At 40.8% G+C, this 15226-nt stretch overlaps 1 protein-coding gene across 1 annotated transcript in view; it reads left to right on the top strand.

Moving 5' to 3' along the window:
• Positions 1–15226, top strand: part of GPR176 (G protein-coupled receptor 176) — a 30615-nt gene continuing 15389 nt past the window's right edge. Inside the window, exon 1 of the mRNA XM_070734201.1 lies at positions 1–223. Within this exon, the coding sequence (XP_070590302.1) occupies positions 1–223 (223 nt within the window). The remainder of the gene's footprint in view (positions 224–15226) is intronic.

The following is a 15226-nucleotide window of genomic DNA, read 5'->3' as shown; positions in this document are numbered from 1 at the left end:
ATGGGCTACAATGCGAGCTGGGCTTCTTCAGCCAACGCGAGCGAGCGCGGTCCCTTCCAGGCTGCCAGAAACTCCCTGAACGCATCCGGGGCTCCGATCGTGGGAATCAACCGCACCGCCCACGCGGTCGGGACGTCAGAATACGAGGCATATAGGGAAGAACAAACCTATCGACATTTTACTACCGTGATGCAGATTGTCATCTTAATAGGTTCTCTGCTCGGTAAGTAAACACAGTTGCAGGGTGGGGTCCCCCCCCCCTTCCTCTGAAGTGGTCATGTTTATACAGGACTTAAAACTGTTCCAAGGGTTATGGGTCTACATAGCTTAGAAGGAAGATCATATAGTAGATTTACGATCATCACCGTTCAATATTATGTTTCTTCCTAGATGGTAAAAATGCTCCGATGCTTTGGGTCATCAGAGATTGCTATCTTCTGCCCAGCTGGCCTATTTCAAAGAAAGGCAAAGGAAGGACCAGGGATGACATGATAGCAGTGTTCCAATATCTCAGGGGTTGTCACAAAGAAGAAAGAGTCAACCTATTGTCCAAAGTACCTGAGGATAGCACAAAAAGCAGTGGGTGGAAACTAAACAAGGAAAGAAGCAACTTAGAACTAAGGATAAATTTCCTGACAGTTAGATCAATTGATCAGTGGAACAGCTTGCCTCCAGAAGTTGTGAATGCTCCAACACTGGAAGTTTTTAAGAAGATGTTGGATAACTATTTGTCTGAAGTAGTGTAGGGTTTCCTGCCTAAGCAGGAGTTGGTCCCTTCCAACTCTGCTGTTGTTGTTGTCGTTATCATCATCATCATCATTAATTAATTACTTAGTTGAACTTAATGCTGGATTGTAACCTTAAAAATTGACCACATACTTTGAACTTTCTGGATAGTAGAAGAGAGATAAGGGCTTGCCCATGTTCATTTAGAAAACTTTATTCAGAAGTCTAGTTTCCCATATGGGTTCCCTATCAATGCACTACTTCTGCTCTTTGTTTACATTCTATGCATCTACAACACTAGAAAAGTTTTCTAGTGGCAGACCAGCTGCATAATGATAGATGCCTCTGCAGCATCCCATATTATAATGATCACTTGCTGTAGACAGAGACAAATAGTTCTCCTCTGGGTTGAAGCCAACTCTATTGATCATGGGTTCAAGATTGCCACCTTTCTGCAGAAATGATCTGTGTGTGTTTTTCTATTTGTGCGAATTATATAAAAGTCCCTGAAAAATCTATTTGAGGTTTTAAGCTATACTGTAATCCCCAGTCCAATCTTCTTGTGTGCCAGAGATGTGAGATATAAATCTGAGAAATTCTGTGGTGTTCATGTTTAAAGATATTATTTAATCTTTTTTTTATTAGAAAGTAAATATAATGGAAGAAATCCCAGGTATTCATTGTACTATGGATTGAGGAACTAATTAAAAGAGAAATATTTGAGGATTTTGTTGAATGTCTCACAGCAAACATAAGCAAAAAAAGGTTGTTGTGGGTTATACTTTTTTTCAGTTGGATGTAGAAAAGTTTGATATTTTAATATATAACTTTTAAAGTATGATTTTTTGATACTAAAATTACTATACCAAGTTTAGTGAGAATCACTGCTTATTGATTAGTTGGTTGTTGTCTTAGATAACAAATGGTTTGATCATAACAAATGGTTTGATCATTTAACCTAACAGAGGCTATTAGTATAGAGAAGTTCTTTATACAATACTGTTTAATTTTTAAACTAAATGGCTAGAAATGCTTTTAAAAAAGCTCCCCACCTGTATACATTTTGAAGATGCCTGGAATTTATAGCTAAACTCCTGTTTTCTAGGCATCTCTGAAGCTCAGGCAACTGCAATTGTAATTCTCTCTTCACATCCAGTGCTTCCTTATTAGACTAAAAGATTGTTGCTTTAAGGCAGTGGTTCTCAATCTTTCTAATGCCATGATCCCTTAATACAGTTCCTCATATTGTGATGACCCCCAACCATAAGTCTAGTGCCAATTCTCCCAACAGAGCTATAAGCTGATTGGCAGGAAGATCAGAGGGACACTCCCACTGTAAACGCCTGATTGGCCGGATTGTAAAAATATGTTCCAAGGTGCCAGATTAGAAGCTTTAGTTCCTAACACCATGGGAAATTTGTCTTTTCCCATGGTCTTAGATGATCCCTGTGAAACGGTCACTCGACCCCCAAAGGGGTCCTGACCCCCACTGCTTTAAGGATTATGGAAATACATTTGTCACAGAGGTGAAATGCTCCCAGTTTGATTGTGCTTGTCGGTCGTCGGAGAGCCGGTTGTGAAGGCAGCACGATGTTCCATCCACCTGCCTGGATGCCGCCATTTGAGCTCTTTTACCCTCTGCGCATGCGCAAAGCATTCTGTCCGTGTGCAGAGAGTAAAAGGACCCAAATGGCGGTGTCTGGATGGGTGGGTGGGTGGAGCCTCACGCTGCCTTTGTGACCAGCTCTCCGACCGGCATGAATGAACTGGGAGCATTTCACCTCTGATTTGTGAGTCTTAAGAGATCCTAGTTATATTACTATATTATCATAATTTATTTTTATTTGTCTGTGATTTTTTTAACCTATTAGATATGTTTATTATGTTGTCATACTCTGGATCCCATATAGTGTTATCTCTGTTTCCAAGAAATGTTTCTGCTTTGTGATGCTTCCACCTTTATTTTTCTACTTGTACATATCTTATGACCTCCTATGGCTTGTATTTATTTATTTATTATTTATTTATTTATTTTGTCCAATACACAATACATATAAAAGAGAATAGAGATGAGATAATATATATAAAGAAAAATATAAAATAGAGCAGAAGATATATGAAAGGAAGAAAATATATATGATATATGAGATAAAGGAAAGACAATTGGACAAGGGACGAAAGGCACACTAGTACACTTATATACGCCCCTTACTGACCTCTTAGGGACCTGGAGAGGTCAATTGTGGATAGTCTAAGGGAGAAATGTTGGGGGTTAGGGGTTGACACTATTGAGTCTGGTAATGTCAGTCTACGGAGAAGGGCGGCATACAAATCTAATAAATAAATAAATAAGGAAGGAAGGAAGTTCCATGCTTCGACAACTCGATTGTTAAAGTCCTATTTTTTACAGTCAACTTTGTAGCAGTTAATATTAAGTTTGAATCTATTGCGTGCTCTTGTGTTGTTGCGGTTGAAGCTGAAGTAGTCATTGACAGGTAGGACGTTGCAGCATATGATCTTGTGGCCAATATTTAGATTGTGTTTTAGGCGTCGTATTTCTAAGCTTTCTAGACCCAGGATTGTTAGTCTATTTTCGTAGGGTATTTTGTTTCTAGTGGAGGAGTGAAGAGCTCTTCTGGTTTCTGGTCTGAACTGAACCTAAGTTAAATTTACATGAGGTTCACTGGTATTTTATAAAAGATAATTGCTGAGCATTATTCCTTGATACATAAGATATAAAAATATAATGAAAGAATTTAGTTTGCAACATAGATAGAAATTTGCAAACTGCAATGTGGACTAACTTTGCTGATGAACATATAACCCTGCAATGAATCTCTAAGGAGATTCTCAGTCATCCAGATCTTGGTTATTCCAAATGTGCTTTTTCAAAAGGCAACTGTACTTTGTTTTTTGAAGACATTTTACTTTTCATCCAAGAAACTTATTCAGTTTTGACTGAAGAACTGAAGAAGCTCCTTGGATAAGAAGTGAAATGTCTTCAAGGGGAAAAAAAAGTCCAGTTGCCTTTTGAAAAGCACCTTAATTAATCATTTTTCCAACTCTGTAATACTATGAATGCCAAAATTTAAAAAGGAAAAAGAAGAGAGAGAATTATTGGATTGAATTGTTAACAATAACTGGGTGATTGTGTAGCATTTTGTATTCATAGGACACTAATGGGGAACTTTTTTTGGTTCGCATGACGGGGGGGGGCGTGTGTGTGGCCACACCCATAATTCCATGCTCCCCTGTGCATGTGCTCGTACCCCCCACTCCCAGGACATGATGGCATGCCCGTTTTTCATTCTCCCCAGGCTTCAGAGCCATTCAAGTTGGGAACCGGGCCATTTCTGACCTCCCCAGGCTCCAAGAAAGGCTCTGAAGCCTGGGAAGAGCAAAAAAAAGGGCATGCCATCTTCCCCACCCCCTCCAGAGGCTGAAAACAGGTTGTCTTCCAACTCCCAGAGGTCCCAGAAGGCCCCAAAATAAGTTGGCTGGCACACGCATGCACGCCGGACCTGAGTTCGCATTCCCACCTATATGGTTCCGTGTGTCAATTATGGAACCTGTACCATAGGATCGCCATTGTGGCCATAGGATGTTATGCATAGAAATTGTAATGCCATGTATTCTTCCAAAGGTGCTTTTCCTGAGCTTTCTTTTTTTTCTTTTTTCCTTTCTTTAAAAACCTTTTACTTCTCCTCCAAGAAGCTTCTTCACTTCTGTTGCCTTTTGGCAAAGCACCTTTGGGACAACCATGGCCTGGATGATTGACAATTTCCCTAGACATCCATGTATTCCTTAGAACTGTCTGAAATAAGACAAAATTTGTTGTGCTTTTAACTTGATTTCCTATCTTTAAACGCAAGTACAGTGGTACCTCTACTTAAGAGCTTAATTCGTTCTGTGACCAGGTTCTTATGTAGAAATGTTCTTAAGTAGAAGCAATTTTTCCCATAGGAATCAATGTAAAAGCAAACAATGTGTGCAAACCCATTAGGAAAGAAATAAAAGCTCGGAATTTGGGTGGGAGGAGGAGGAAGAAGAGGAGGAGGACAGTCGCTGCTGAAGGAAGAAGGTGAGGTGAGGGGAATAAAAAAAATCCAAAACTTTAAGGCTTAAAAAAAAAGGGGGGGGGCCTCTGAGGCAGCGCCCAGAGAAAAGAAAACGCTCTGTTCACTCTGGGCTGCCCAGAGCAAAGGGAGCGTTTCTTTTCTCTGAGCGCTGGCAGAGGTTTATTCCTGCTCCAAGTGCCCAGAGAAAGGAAAATGCTTTGTTTGCTCTGGACTGCCAAAGCCTCCTTAAGCGCAACTGAAAGGCTCCTCTGGCAGCCCAGAAAAGCTGAGGTGGCCGGGATTAAAGGGGGAATGGCAGGAAACTGGCTGGGCCTTCATTCTGCTCTCAAATTTCCTGGAAAATTTTTCCAGGCTCGGGTTCTTAAGTAGAAAATGGTTCTTAAGTAGAGGCAAAATAATCTTGAACACCCGGTTCTTATCTAGAAAAGTTTAAGTAGAGGCATTCTTAAGTAGAGGTAATACTGTATAGACAATGTTTGCTAATTATATGATAGATGATAATTGGGTCATCTGAGGCGTGTGTGTTACCTCACCTCTCAGGAGGGCATTCAGGTTTAAGGCCTCTCTGCAATCTCTCTACCAAAGTAACAATGGCTGAAAATGAATTTGGGGGAATTAAATCCAAGTATCAGTCTCTTCCAGGTAAACAATTTTTATTGATAGACGTAATTCAAACAGAATCAAATAACTAAAATAGTTTCCTACAGAACGAGCAACAAATCAATAATTTATAAAGACTTGAGCTGGAGCAAATTAATAATTAAATACAAAATACAAAATGAAGAATAAAATGCAAATCAAAGGAAATCCATCATAGAAAGTAAAGGGTTCAATGCAAATGAAATTATTGCAGAATAGAAACAGATAGCGATATTTATGGCATAAACAGTAATTGTAGATACAGAGGACCCATCCTTCTAAGACTGTGAGCCATTTTGAGGCTGGGTATGTAAAATCCATTCTGCAGTTCCACATGAATGGATGTGAGCTTTGTTCATTGAGCTTTTGTACCACTTTGCCCAGTTGCTGTCTCCCCTACTCTGCACTAAGAGACTTCACAATGTGAATTGATTTTAAGTTATGTAAAGAATTATTGACTGACTTACATACAGCAGCAGTCTGTTCTTACAACAAATAGTCAAGTGGCCAGCTATACACAAAGGGGCACAGCTCACATACTAGATAGATCTGTGCAAAGACCCTCTTGATCCCCGCTGCCATCTCTTATTCAAATAGGAGCAGTGAGTCCAAAAGGAAAAAAACCAGAAAACCACCCCAGACTGCACACCAATTTTGAATGGAGAAAATTGAGTAGTCTGAGAGAACTTCAACTTTGTATATTATTATAGAATAGCATCTATAAACATGTATACAGAGCTGATGTTATTAGCACATTATAAGCAAACTGCACACTGTAGCGATATAGATTATCTGTGGATGTTATAATGAAATATAGCTCCTATTTATTGAATTAAGTGTGTGTGTATGAGACATACAGAGAGAGAGGGAGGGAGGGAGAGAGACAGAGAGAGAGAGAGAGAGAGAGGGAGAGTATCTGTACAAATTCCTATATGTTATATATTATTTTAGTTTCTTTCTCTTTCTCTATACTGTAATCTGTACTGTTCATTGCTTATTTTGTTTGGTTTTATGCTGAAGCAAAATAAACTGAAGAGGACAAATAGGGTACAGTGAATGTAGAAAGGGATTAATTTATAAAAACAATTAACAAATAGGGTTAGGATAAATTTTTATTCTGAACATGGACATTTTTTCTCTGACCATATACAATTGGGAAATGGCTATATATAAACCAAGAAGGCATAAATTAAGTCCAAATTAAGATAGGATTTAATAGTCTGTGGGTGCAGCATTATTATATATTATTATTATTATTATTATTATTATTATTATTATTATTTATTAGATTTGTATGCCGCCCCTCTCCGAAGACTCGGGGCGGCTAACAACAATATAAAAAGACAATGTAAACAAATCTAACATTAAAAACAATCTAAAAAACCCCAATTTAAAAAACCACTCATACATACAAGCATACCATGTATAAATTCTATAAGCCTAGGGGGAAGAGAAATTTCAATTCCCCCATGCCTGACGACAGAGGTGGGTTTTAAGGAGTTTGCGAAAGGCAAGGAGGGTGGGGGCAACTCTGATATCTGGGGGGAGCTGGTTCCAGAGGGTCGGGGCCGCCACAGAGAAGGCTCTTCTCCTGGGTCCCGCCAAACGACATTGCTTAGTCGATGGGACCCGGAGAAGGCCAACTCTGTGGGACCTAACCGGTCGCTGGGATTCGTGTGGCAGAAGGCGGGCCCAGAGATATAAAGTAAGTTATTGATGAACCATATGAATTATACATGGGTTTATTTGTTTGGACGTAGCATGTGATGCGAAGCTAAGTGCTGATCTTGTTCAAGAAAAACAGAAAGCGAATTCTGATCAGGTTAGGTCTCTATACTCTGTTAAGAGTTAAGTGTTAAGATGGAAAATAAATTCAAAACATTCTTTTATCAAATTACAGTTTGAAGCCCAGGCTAGAATTAAACAACCTTTCTGAGGGCAGGAGTAGATCTTCCATTGCCCTATCCATCCTTTGCTGATCGTAGGAATGGTATAGGTTTTAAAATGTTTTATGCTGAGTATTGAAAATACGTTTCTACTGGGGGGTGGTATATTGTATGTAGTGTGTCTAGAGAAGCATGTGCTGAATGTTTGAAGCATGTTCTGACACTAAATTGTTCCGGGTAATGAAAAGTGACACTGATTGTCGGGAGCTCCAGAAGGATCTCTCAAAATTGAGTGAGTGGGCAAGAAAGTGGCAAATGCATTTTAACCTAAAGAAGTGCAAAGTTATGCACATCGGGGCAAAGAACCTCAATTATACCTGATGGGGACCAAACTTTCTGAGACAACCCAAGAAAGGGATCTTGGGGTTTTGGTGGACAGCTCAATGAAGATGTCAACCCAATGCGCAGCAACAGTAAAAAAGCAAATTCCATGCTTGGCATGATTAGGAAGGGAATTGAAAATAAGTCAGCAAGCGTTATATTGCCTCTGTACAAATCGATGGTGAGACCACACTTGGAGTACTGTGTACAGTTCTGGTCACCGCATCTCAAGAAGGATATAATAGTACTGGAAAAGGTGCAAAAAAGGGCAATAAGTATGATCAAGGAAAAGGAGCATCTCCCTTATCAAACCAGGTTGCAAGGCCTTGGTCTCTTCAGCCTTGAAAGATGGTGTTTAAAGGGTGACTTGATCAAAGTGTATAAAATCATGCATGGGAAAGAAAAGGTGGATAGAGAAAAATTATTTTCTCTATCACACGATACTAGGACAAGGGGCCACACCCTAAAGCTCATAGGTAAGAAAGCGAGGACAAAAAAAGGGAAATATTTCTTCACCCAGAGGGTTGTTGGTTTATGGAATTCACTTCCAGAAGAGGTCATGACAGCTGTCAAGCTTGATAGCTTCAAGGCAGGAGTAGATAGATTCATGGATGCCAAGTGTATTGGTGGTTATTGAAATGGATGTCCATGTGCCACCTCTGTGTTGGTTGAGGCAGGCAGGATTCCCTTGGGTACCATTTGTTGGGGGTCAGGGGAAAGGGAGGGTCTTGCCTTCTCTTTCTGCTCAAGATCCCCATGGACAATTGGTGGTCCACTGTGTGACACCAAATGCAGGACTCGATGGGTTTTGGCCTGATTCAGCATGGCTCTTCTTATGTTCTTATGTTTGCATCCCTGGGCTCTGAGAACAGTTTTATTTTCAAACTAGCTGTTTTAAGCATCTTTAATGCTTAGCATATCTACTCGTATTTTGCATCATTTTTGGTCATTTCCCACAATTTACAGATTGAAAAAATTATCCCAAGGGCCACAGAGACTGAGAAACACCTGAGTTTCTGACAAAAGCAATGTGCTCAGAGTCAAACAGAAAGAAGAAAACAACAATTTAAATTTGAATTAATGAAAAGAGTTCTGCAGAATTTTAGGTTGCTTGATTACCTTGAGATCCATTTAAACCAAAAATAGACTGCACGGGGAAAATGGAAAGTGACGTCACAGGGAATAATAATAGTGTTCAAATGAACATAAAGGGACAATAATGATTCTGGATGCAATTTGTTTTTCCATCTTGTATTATGCCCTGGCAGGGTAGAAACTGGCAGTTACTGACAAATGTTGGTAGTACTTTTATTTTATTTTGTATGTGTATGTGCGTGTGTGCCAATAACACCTTTTCATTAAATCAGCCAATGATTTGATGAAGATACATGGACAAACATGTCTATGAAACATATACAGTGGTACCTCTACTTAAGAATTTAATTCGTTCCGTGACCAGGATATTAAGTAGAAACGTTCTTAAGTAGAAGCAAATTTTCCCATAGTAATCAATGTAAAAGCAAATAATGCGTGGAAACCAATTAGGAAAGAAATAAAAGCTCGGAATTTGGGTGGGAAGAGGAGGAGGAAGAAGAGGAGGAGGACAGTCACTGCTGAAGGAAGAAGGTGAGGTGAGGGGAATAAAAAAAATCCAAAACTTTAAGGCTTAAAAAAAAAAGGGGGACTGAGCGGCTTGGAGGAGCATGTGCCTCCAATACACCCGATGCGAGGCTGCCTCCCATACACTGCCTCCCATATACTGGCTGCTGCTACTACTACCTGCTGCCTCTTCCTTCCCATGCTGAAGGGCTCCCCTCTCCTCTCGCTCGCTCGCTTTGTACCCAGCGCCTTTCCTTTGCCATGGTGACTCCTCGGCTGCCCAGAGCGAAGGGAGCGTTTTTTTTCTCCGGGCGCTGGCAGAGGTTTATTCCCTATCCAGAGAAAGGAAAATGCTTCGTTCACTCTGGACTGCCAAAGCCTCCTTAAGCGCCACCAAAAGGCTCCTCTGGTAGCCCAGATGGCCGGGATTAAAGGTGGAATGGCAGGAAACTGGCCGGGCCTTTGTGCCAAGTTCTCAAATTTCCTGGGATATTTTTCCCAGCTCGCGTTCTTAAATAGAAAATGGTTCTTGAGAAGAGGCAAAAAAATCTTGAACACCTGGTTCTTATCTAGAAAAATTCTTAAGTAGATGCATTCTTAAGTAGAGGTACCACTGTACTGACTTTCATCCTCAGGGTATCCTGGTTATTACTGAAGCCTTCAGATCCTTTTGTGCACTTCTTAGAATAAAAATGAAGCTTCAGGCCTAAGACATCTGACTACTGCCAAGGGAAAAAGGAGATATCAGTGATCAGGAATTCAGCATGGTTAGTTTTTTCCATGACAGGTTTCTAGGAGATAAACAAAGCTCGAGAATATAACATGTGAAATACCTCTTTTGTAATTCTAGAACAAAACTGTCTTATTTTAAGTTCAGCCATCTTTCTCCCCATCTCTTTCTCCCTCTCTCCATGTATTAGTATATAAAAAGAAGCCTCCCCCCAAATAGAGAACCAGACAAAAATATATTGTAATGAAAAGACCTTAATCACACTAAGTAATTTTGATTATTCTTGATAAAAAGACACTTCATATGTAGAAAGCAAACATATTTCAGACATTCGTTTGAAATGAATGCACATATAGTAATACTTTTTAAAAGTACACCCATATACTTTACCCATGTATAAGCCCTTCTGCAGATAAGAAGAGCTTTGAATTTTTAACCAAAATGACAGGAAAAGACCTCACCTGCGGATAAGCAATTGGGAAAATTAGAACATGAAAATTTTGAAGGTCAGTATTTTCACGTGAAAGGACCTCCTTTTGCTTGCGGCGCTGCTGCGGCCTTTTTCGTAAAAATAAAAATAAATGAAAATAAAAAATCCGTAAAAATAAAAAACGATGGGATTCCAGAGGCGGAGCTTTGATGCCACGGACCGTTCGGTTCAGGTTCGGCTGAACTTTGTGTGAAGTTTGTCCGAATTCGCCGAACCCGAACACCGTTGGGTTCACCCATCATTAATTGTAAGTCAAGGACTTAAGAGTTCACTTCCACCTGGTCACATAACTGGCAAGCCACTCCTACCCAGTCACATGACCCTTAAGCCACACCCACAAAATAAACCACACCCACACCGTGGCAGTAAAAATTTTGCCTGCCCATTACTGAGCAGAGGTATAGCTCGATAGCCAATAAGAAAACACAGATGTGGTCACATGTCATGGACTACATTACCCAGATGGCAATTTCCCACTACATTCCACATAATGCAATCTCTTAAAGAGATAGCTGTTAATCCAAACTAAATATCCCTCTGGTCCAGTGAGTGTGAACCTTTTTCTGGTTCACTTGCTAAAAGGGGGTTGTGTGTGTACTAGCACATGCCCACACCCATTCCCTCCCTACCACGCATGTCAACCCCCCACTGCTGCCCCTGTGCATGTGCACAATGTTTCCCGTCCCTGATCATGTACACAGGCCTCTCAGAAGCCTGGGATGGTGAAAAAGTGGCCAAATGGGCAAATCAGAAATTCAGAAAAATTGACTTCTGGTTTGCCTGTTGTGCATTTTTTTGCACTTTCCGGAGCCTTCAGGGAAGCTTCCTGAATCCCCGGAGTGCGAAAAACAGCACAATGGGCAAACCAGAAGTCCATTTTACAAACTGAGCAGTTTTTCTTACTTTGGGGCTTTAGGAAGCTTCCCTGAATCATCCGGAGTGCAAAAAACAGCACAACTGGGAAACTAGAAGTCAGTTTTTCCAAACTTCCGGTTTTCCTCTTGGGTGCTTTTTTTTCCATTCCAGAGCCTTCAGGGAAGCTTCCTGAAGCCCGGGAGTGCGAAAAACAGCAGAACTGGGAAACCAGAAGTCTGTTTTTCCGAATTTACGGTTTCCCCGTTGGCCATTGTTTTGCACTCTGGGGCTTCAGGGAAGCTTCCCTGAAGCCTCCGGAAGGCGAAACGGCCTTCCGTCCAAGGCTGAAAATCAGTTGGCTAGGGTGTGCATGCATGCTGGAGCTGACATAGCTGGCAAAGCTGACTGAGGAGTTCTGGGAGTTGAAGTCCATGACTCTTAAAGTTGCCAAGTTTGGAGACCCCTGCTCTAGTGGGCATTTGCTACTCTGTCCTATTGCCATTTCTTATTCACCTTTAATTTGCTGTGCATCAGGCATTACAGTTTGTTCTAGGTTTGGAACTCAGATTAATTGCCTTTTCAGATTTCCAAAGGCATTGTGGGCAGCTATCCAAACTTGGAAGAAGTGTGAAACAAACTATAAAACAACGTCTTTGGGCTTCGTAAGAAACAGCACACTGATCCTCGGTTTTCTTTTAACCTTAAGGACTTTTTGTTCTCTTTTCTTAGGGCCTCCTGAGTGCAGTACATTGTGTTTTGTGAGCTCTACATGTATACTGTAATATCAATACCTACTAGAGATTGCATACGGCAGGCAACTACCATTTATAGTTGATCGGGGATTTTAAATAATTTTATGTTTGAGATTTCTGAAAATAGAGCATTCAGCAGAGGAACATAATAGAAAAATGATAACTAACTTCACTATGTATAAAAAGTTGCCCATAATGGTATTTTTAATTCTGCTTTACAGAAATCAGGATTTGCTAGAAGCTGACTGTAGATTCCCAATTGATTTCAGAATTTAGAGATCCGGCTAGAGAGGATGAACTAGATGTATTTTTCATCCTGCTCCCTCTTATTTTATTTATTTATTTATTTATTTGTCAAAACATGTACAAGATAATAGGTATGGTATAAACATAAAAAGAAGCAAATAGATACAGTGATACCTCATCTTATGAACCCCTCTTCATATGAATTTTTTGTGATACGAACCTGGTGCTTAAGATTTTTTTGCCTATTCTTCCGAACTATTTTCACCTTACGAACCCGAGCCACCATCGCTGGGATGCCCCGCCTCTGGACTTCTGTTGTCAGCCAAAATGCAGGGATTCCCCTTTGGCTGGCAATGGAAGTCTGGAGGTGGGGTGTCCCAGCGAGGGGAGCCTTAGGAGAATCCCAGTGCTTCGACTGGCAACAGAAGTCCAGAGGTGGGGTTTCCCAGCGAGGGGAGCCTCAGGGGAATCCCCGCGCTTCGGCTGGCAATGGAAGTCCGGAGGCGGGGATTCCCAGTGGCTCAAGGCAAAAGGGGTGACTTTTGGGATGCGGTTCAATGCATTATTTGCTTTTACATTGATTCTTCTGGAGAAAATTGCTTCGTCTTACGAACTTTTCATCTTACGAACCTGGTCACGGAACGAATTAAGTTCATAAGACGAGGTATCACTGTATAGGTAAATTTGGACAATCGGACAGGGACAGTAGGCATGATGGTACGCTTATGCTTGCCCCTTAAAAATACAGAAGCTGAAGTGGCTAAGACCTATCAGTAGACAATGACAGCAGGCAGGGGTTTTTTTGCTGTTGTGATTATTCATAGAGGAATGGGTATATTCACAAGAGGGTGTGATATTCTTAGGATCAAACAATTACTGCTAACGCGCCTTCCATTGAGGACCTGTCAAAAAGATTCCTATCACCCATCTCCTTCCACTTATGACTGTATGACTGTAACTTGTTTTCTTGTATCCTTACGATTTATATTAATATTGATTGGTTCGTGATTGCTTATTTGTACCCCATGAAAATCATTAAGTGTTGTACCTCGTGATTCTTGACAAATGTATATTTTCTTTTATGTCCACTGAGAGCATATGCACCAAAGACAAATTACTTGTGTCTCCAATCACACTTGGCCAATAGAGAATTCTGTCTGTCCGTCCATCCATCTGGAAAATTCTTTCTTCAAATTCCAAGATTTGGAGAATAACCCTTCAGAATGATCACAAGAAAGATGTCCGTTGCAGAAAAGACTGAGGCGGCCTGGATAGGAAGGCAATAAGTTGGTTATGCCTGTCAGTAGCTGCAGAAAAAAAAGTGCAGTAATTTGCTTGAGTTGGTGGGCCCTATAAATGGCTGAAACAACCCAGCCTGATGGCAGATGATGGGCAGTCAAGGCCTCCAATGCTGTAGCAGATTTCTATGCGCTGGGAGCCCAGTAACCTGCACCAGGCCTTCTAGTGCCTTTCCCACCCCCATGAGCTACCCCCACGATCCTTATTTCAGACTTTGTCTGTTTAACTAGCCACAAGATTGCTTAAGGGCAGGAGTGCCAAGATTGTGGTTATTGAGCAAAGTGATTACACAATGTTTTTCTTTGCTCAGTGACCAAGATTTTGTTGTGGTGATAAGCTGAGGCCTACTTGTATTCCATTTTTACATGATTATATGAGCAACATCTGGAATGGTTACAAATTTGTTTTGGGAAATGTGTTATAATTGCTAAGAAACATATATTTCAGTGGAGATAGAGTATCCTGTTTATGGGATTTCCACACCAAAATGGCTTATCCAGACCCTAAGAGTGTTATAATTTTAGTGTACAAATAATGTGAAGTGATGCTTGTTTAACTTTTAATCTGTTCTACTTTTGTAAGATTTCCTGGGAGTGATAAAGCGGGGCAGTTTATAAACCTGTTAATGCAGATGCTCAACAGAAATATCAGCTGGTAATGTTGATAAAACCAATTACCCAAATCAGTAGGTAGGAAGGTGGACTGAAAGGATTTAATATTCTGAATGCAGTGGAAGGGGAACAATTGTTCATATCTACATTATTGCCCTAATAAATCGATCAAACTAATCTTGTGCTCATAAATTTAATCTGAATTAAGCCTGTATTCAAGCAGACTCACAAGACGCATTACATTAGAAAGAACAGGTGATACACGTTCAAAAAAGAAGCTGAGAAACTGCTCCAAACTCGACTACAGAAAATACGACTTCAGCAATAGAGTGATCAATGCCTGGAATGCACTATTTGACTGTGTGGTTTCTTCCCCAAACCCCAAAAACTTTTAACCTTAGACTGTCTACAGTTGACTTCTCCCCATTTCTAAGAGGTCTGTAAGGGACGTGCATTAGTGCACCACTGTGCCTTCCGTCCCTGTCCTACTGTCCTATTGTCCTCTTTTATTGTTACTTTTTACTTACGTTTATACAAATTACTACTGCATTGGCTGCCGATCAGTTTCCGGACACAATTCAAAGTGTTGGTTATGACCTTTAAAGCCCTACATGGCATTGGACCAGAGTACCTCCGGAACCGCCTGCTACCGCACGAATCCCAGCGACTGATAAGGTCCCACAGAGTTGGCCTTCTCTGGGTCATTTGGCGGGCCCCAGGGGAAGAGCCTTCTCTGTGGCAGCCCCAGCCCTCTGGAATCAACTCCCCATGGAGATTAGAATTGCCCTCACCCTCCCTGTCTTTCCTAAACTACTCAAGACTCACTTATACCACCAGGCATGGGGGAGTTGAGACACCTTTCCCCCAGGCTCTTTTATACTTTGTTTTATGTTTGGTATGAATGTGTTGTTTGGTTTTTTAAATAATGATAGG

This window comes from Erythrolamprus reginae, chromosome 1 (genome assembly GCF_031021105.1).
Source record: "Erythrolamprus reginae isolate rEryReg1 chromosome 1, rEryReg1.hap1, whole genome shotgun sequence".
NCBI lineage: Eukaryota > Metazoa > Chordata > Lepidosauria > Squamata > Dipsadidae > Erythrolamprus > Erythrolamprus reginae.
The sequence above is the reverse complement of the archived record's forward strand: the minus strand, read 5'-3'. Positions and strand labels throughout refer to the sequence as shown.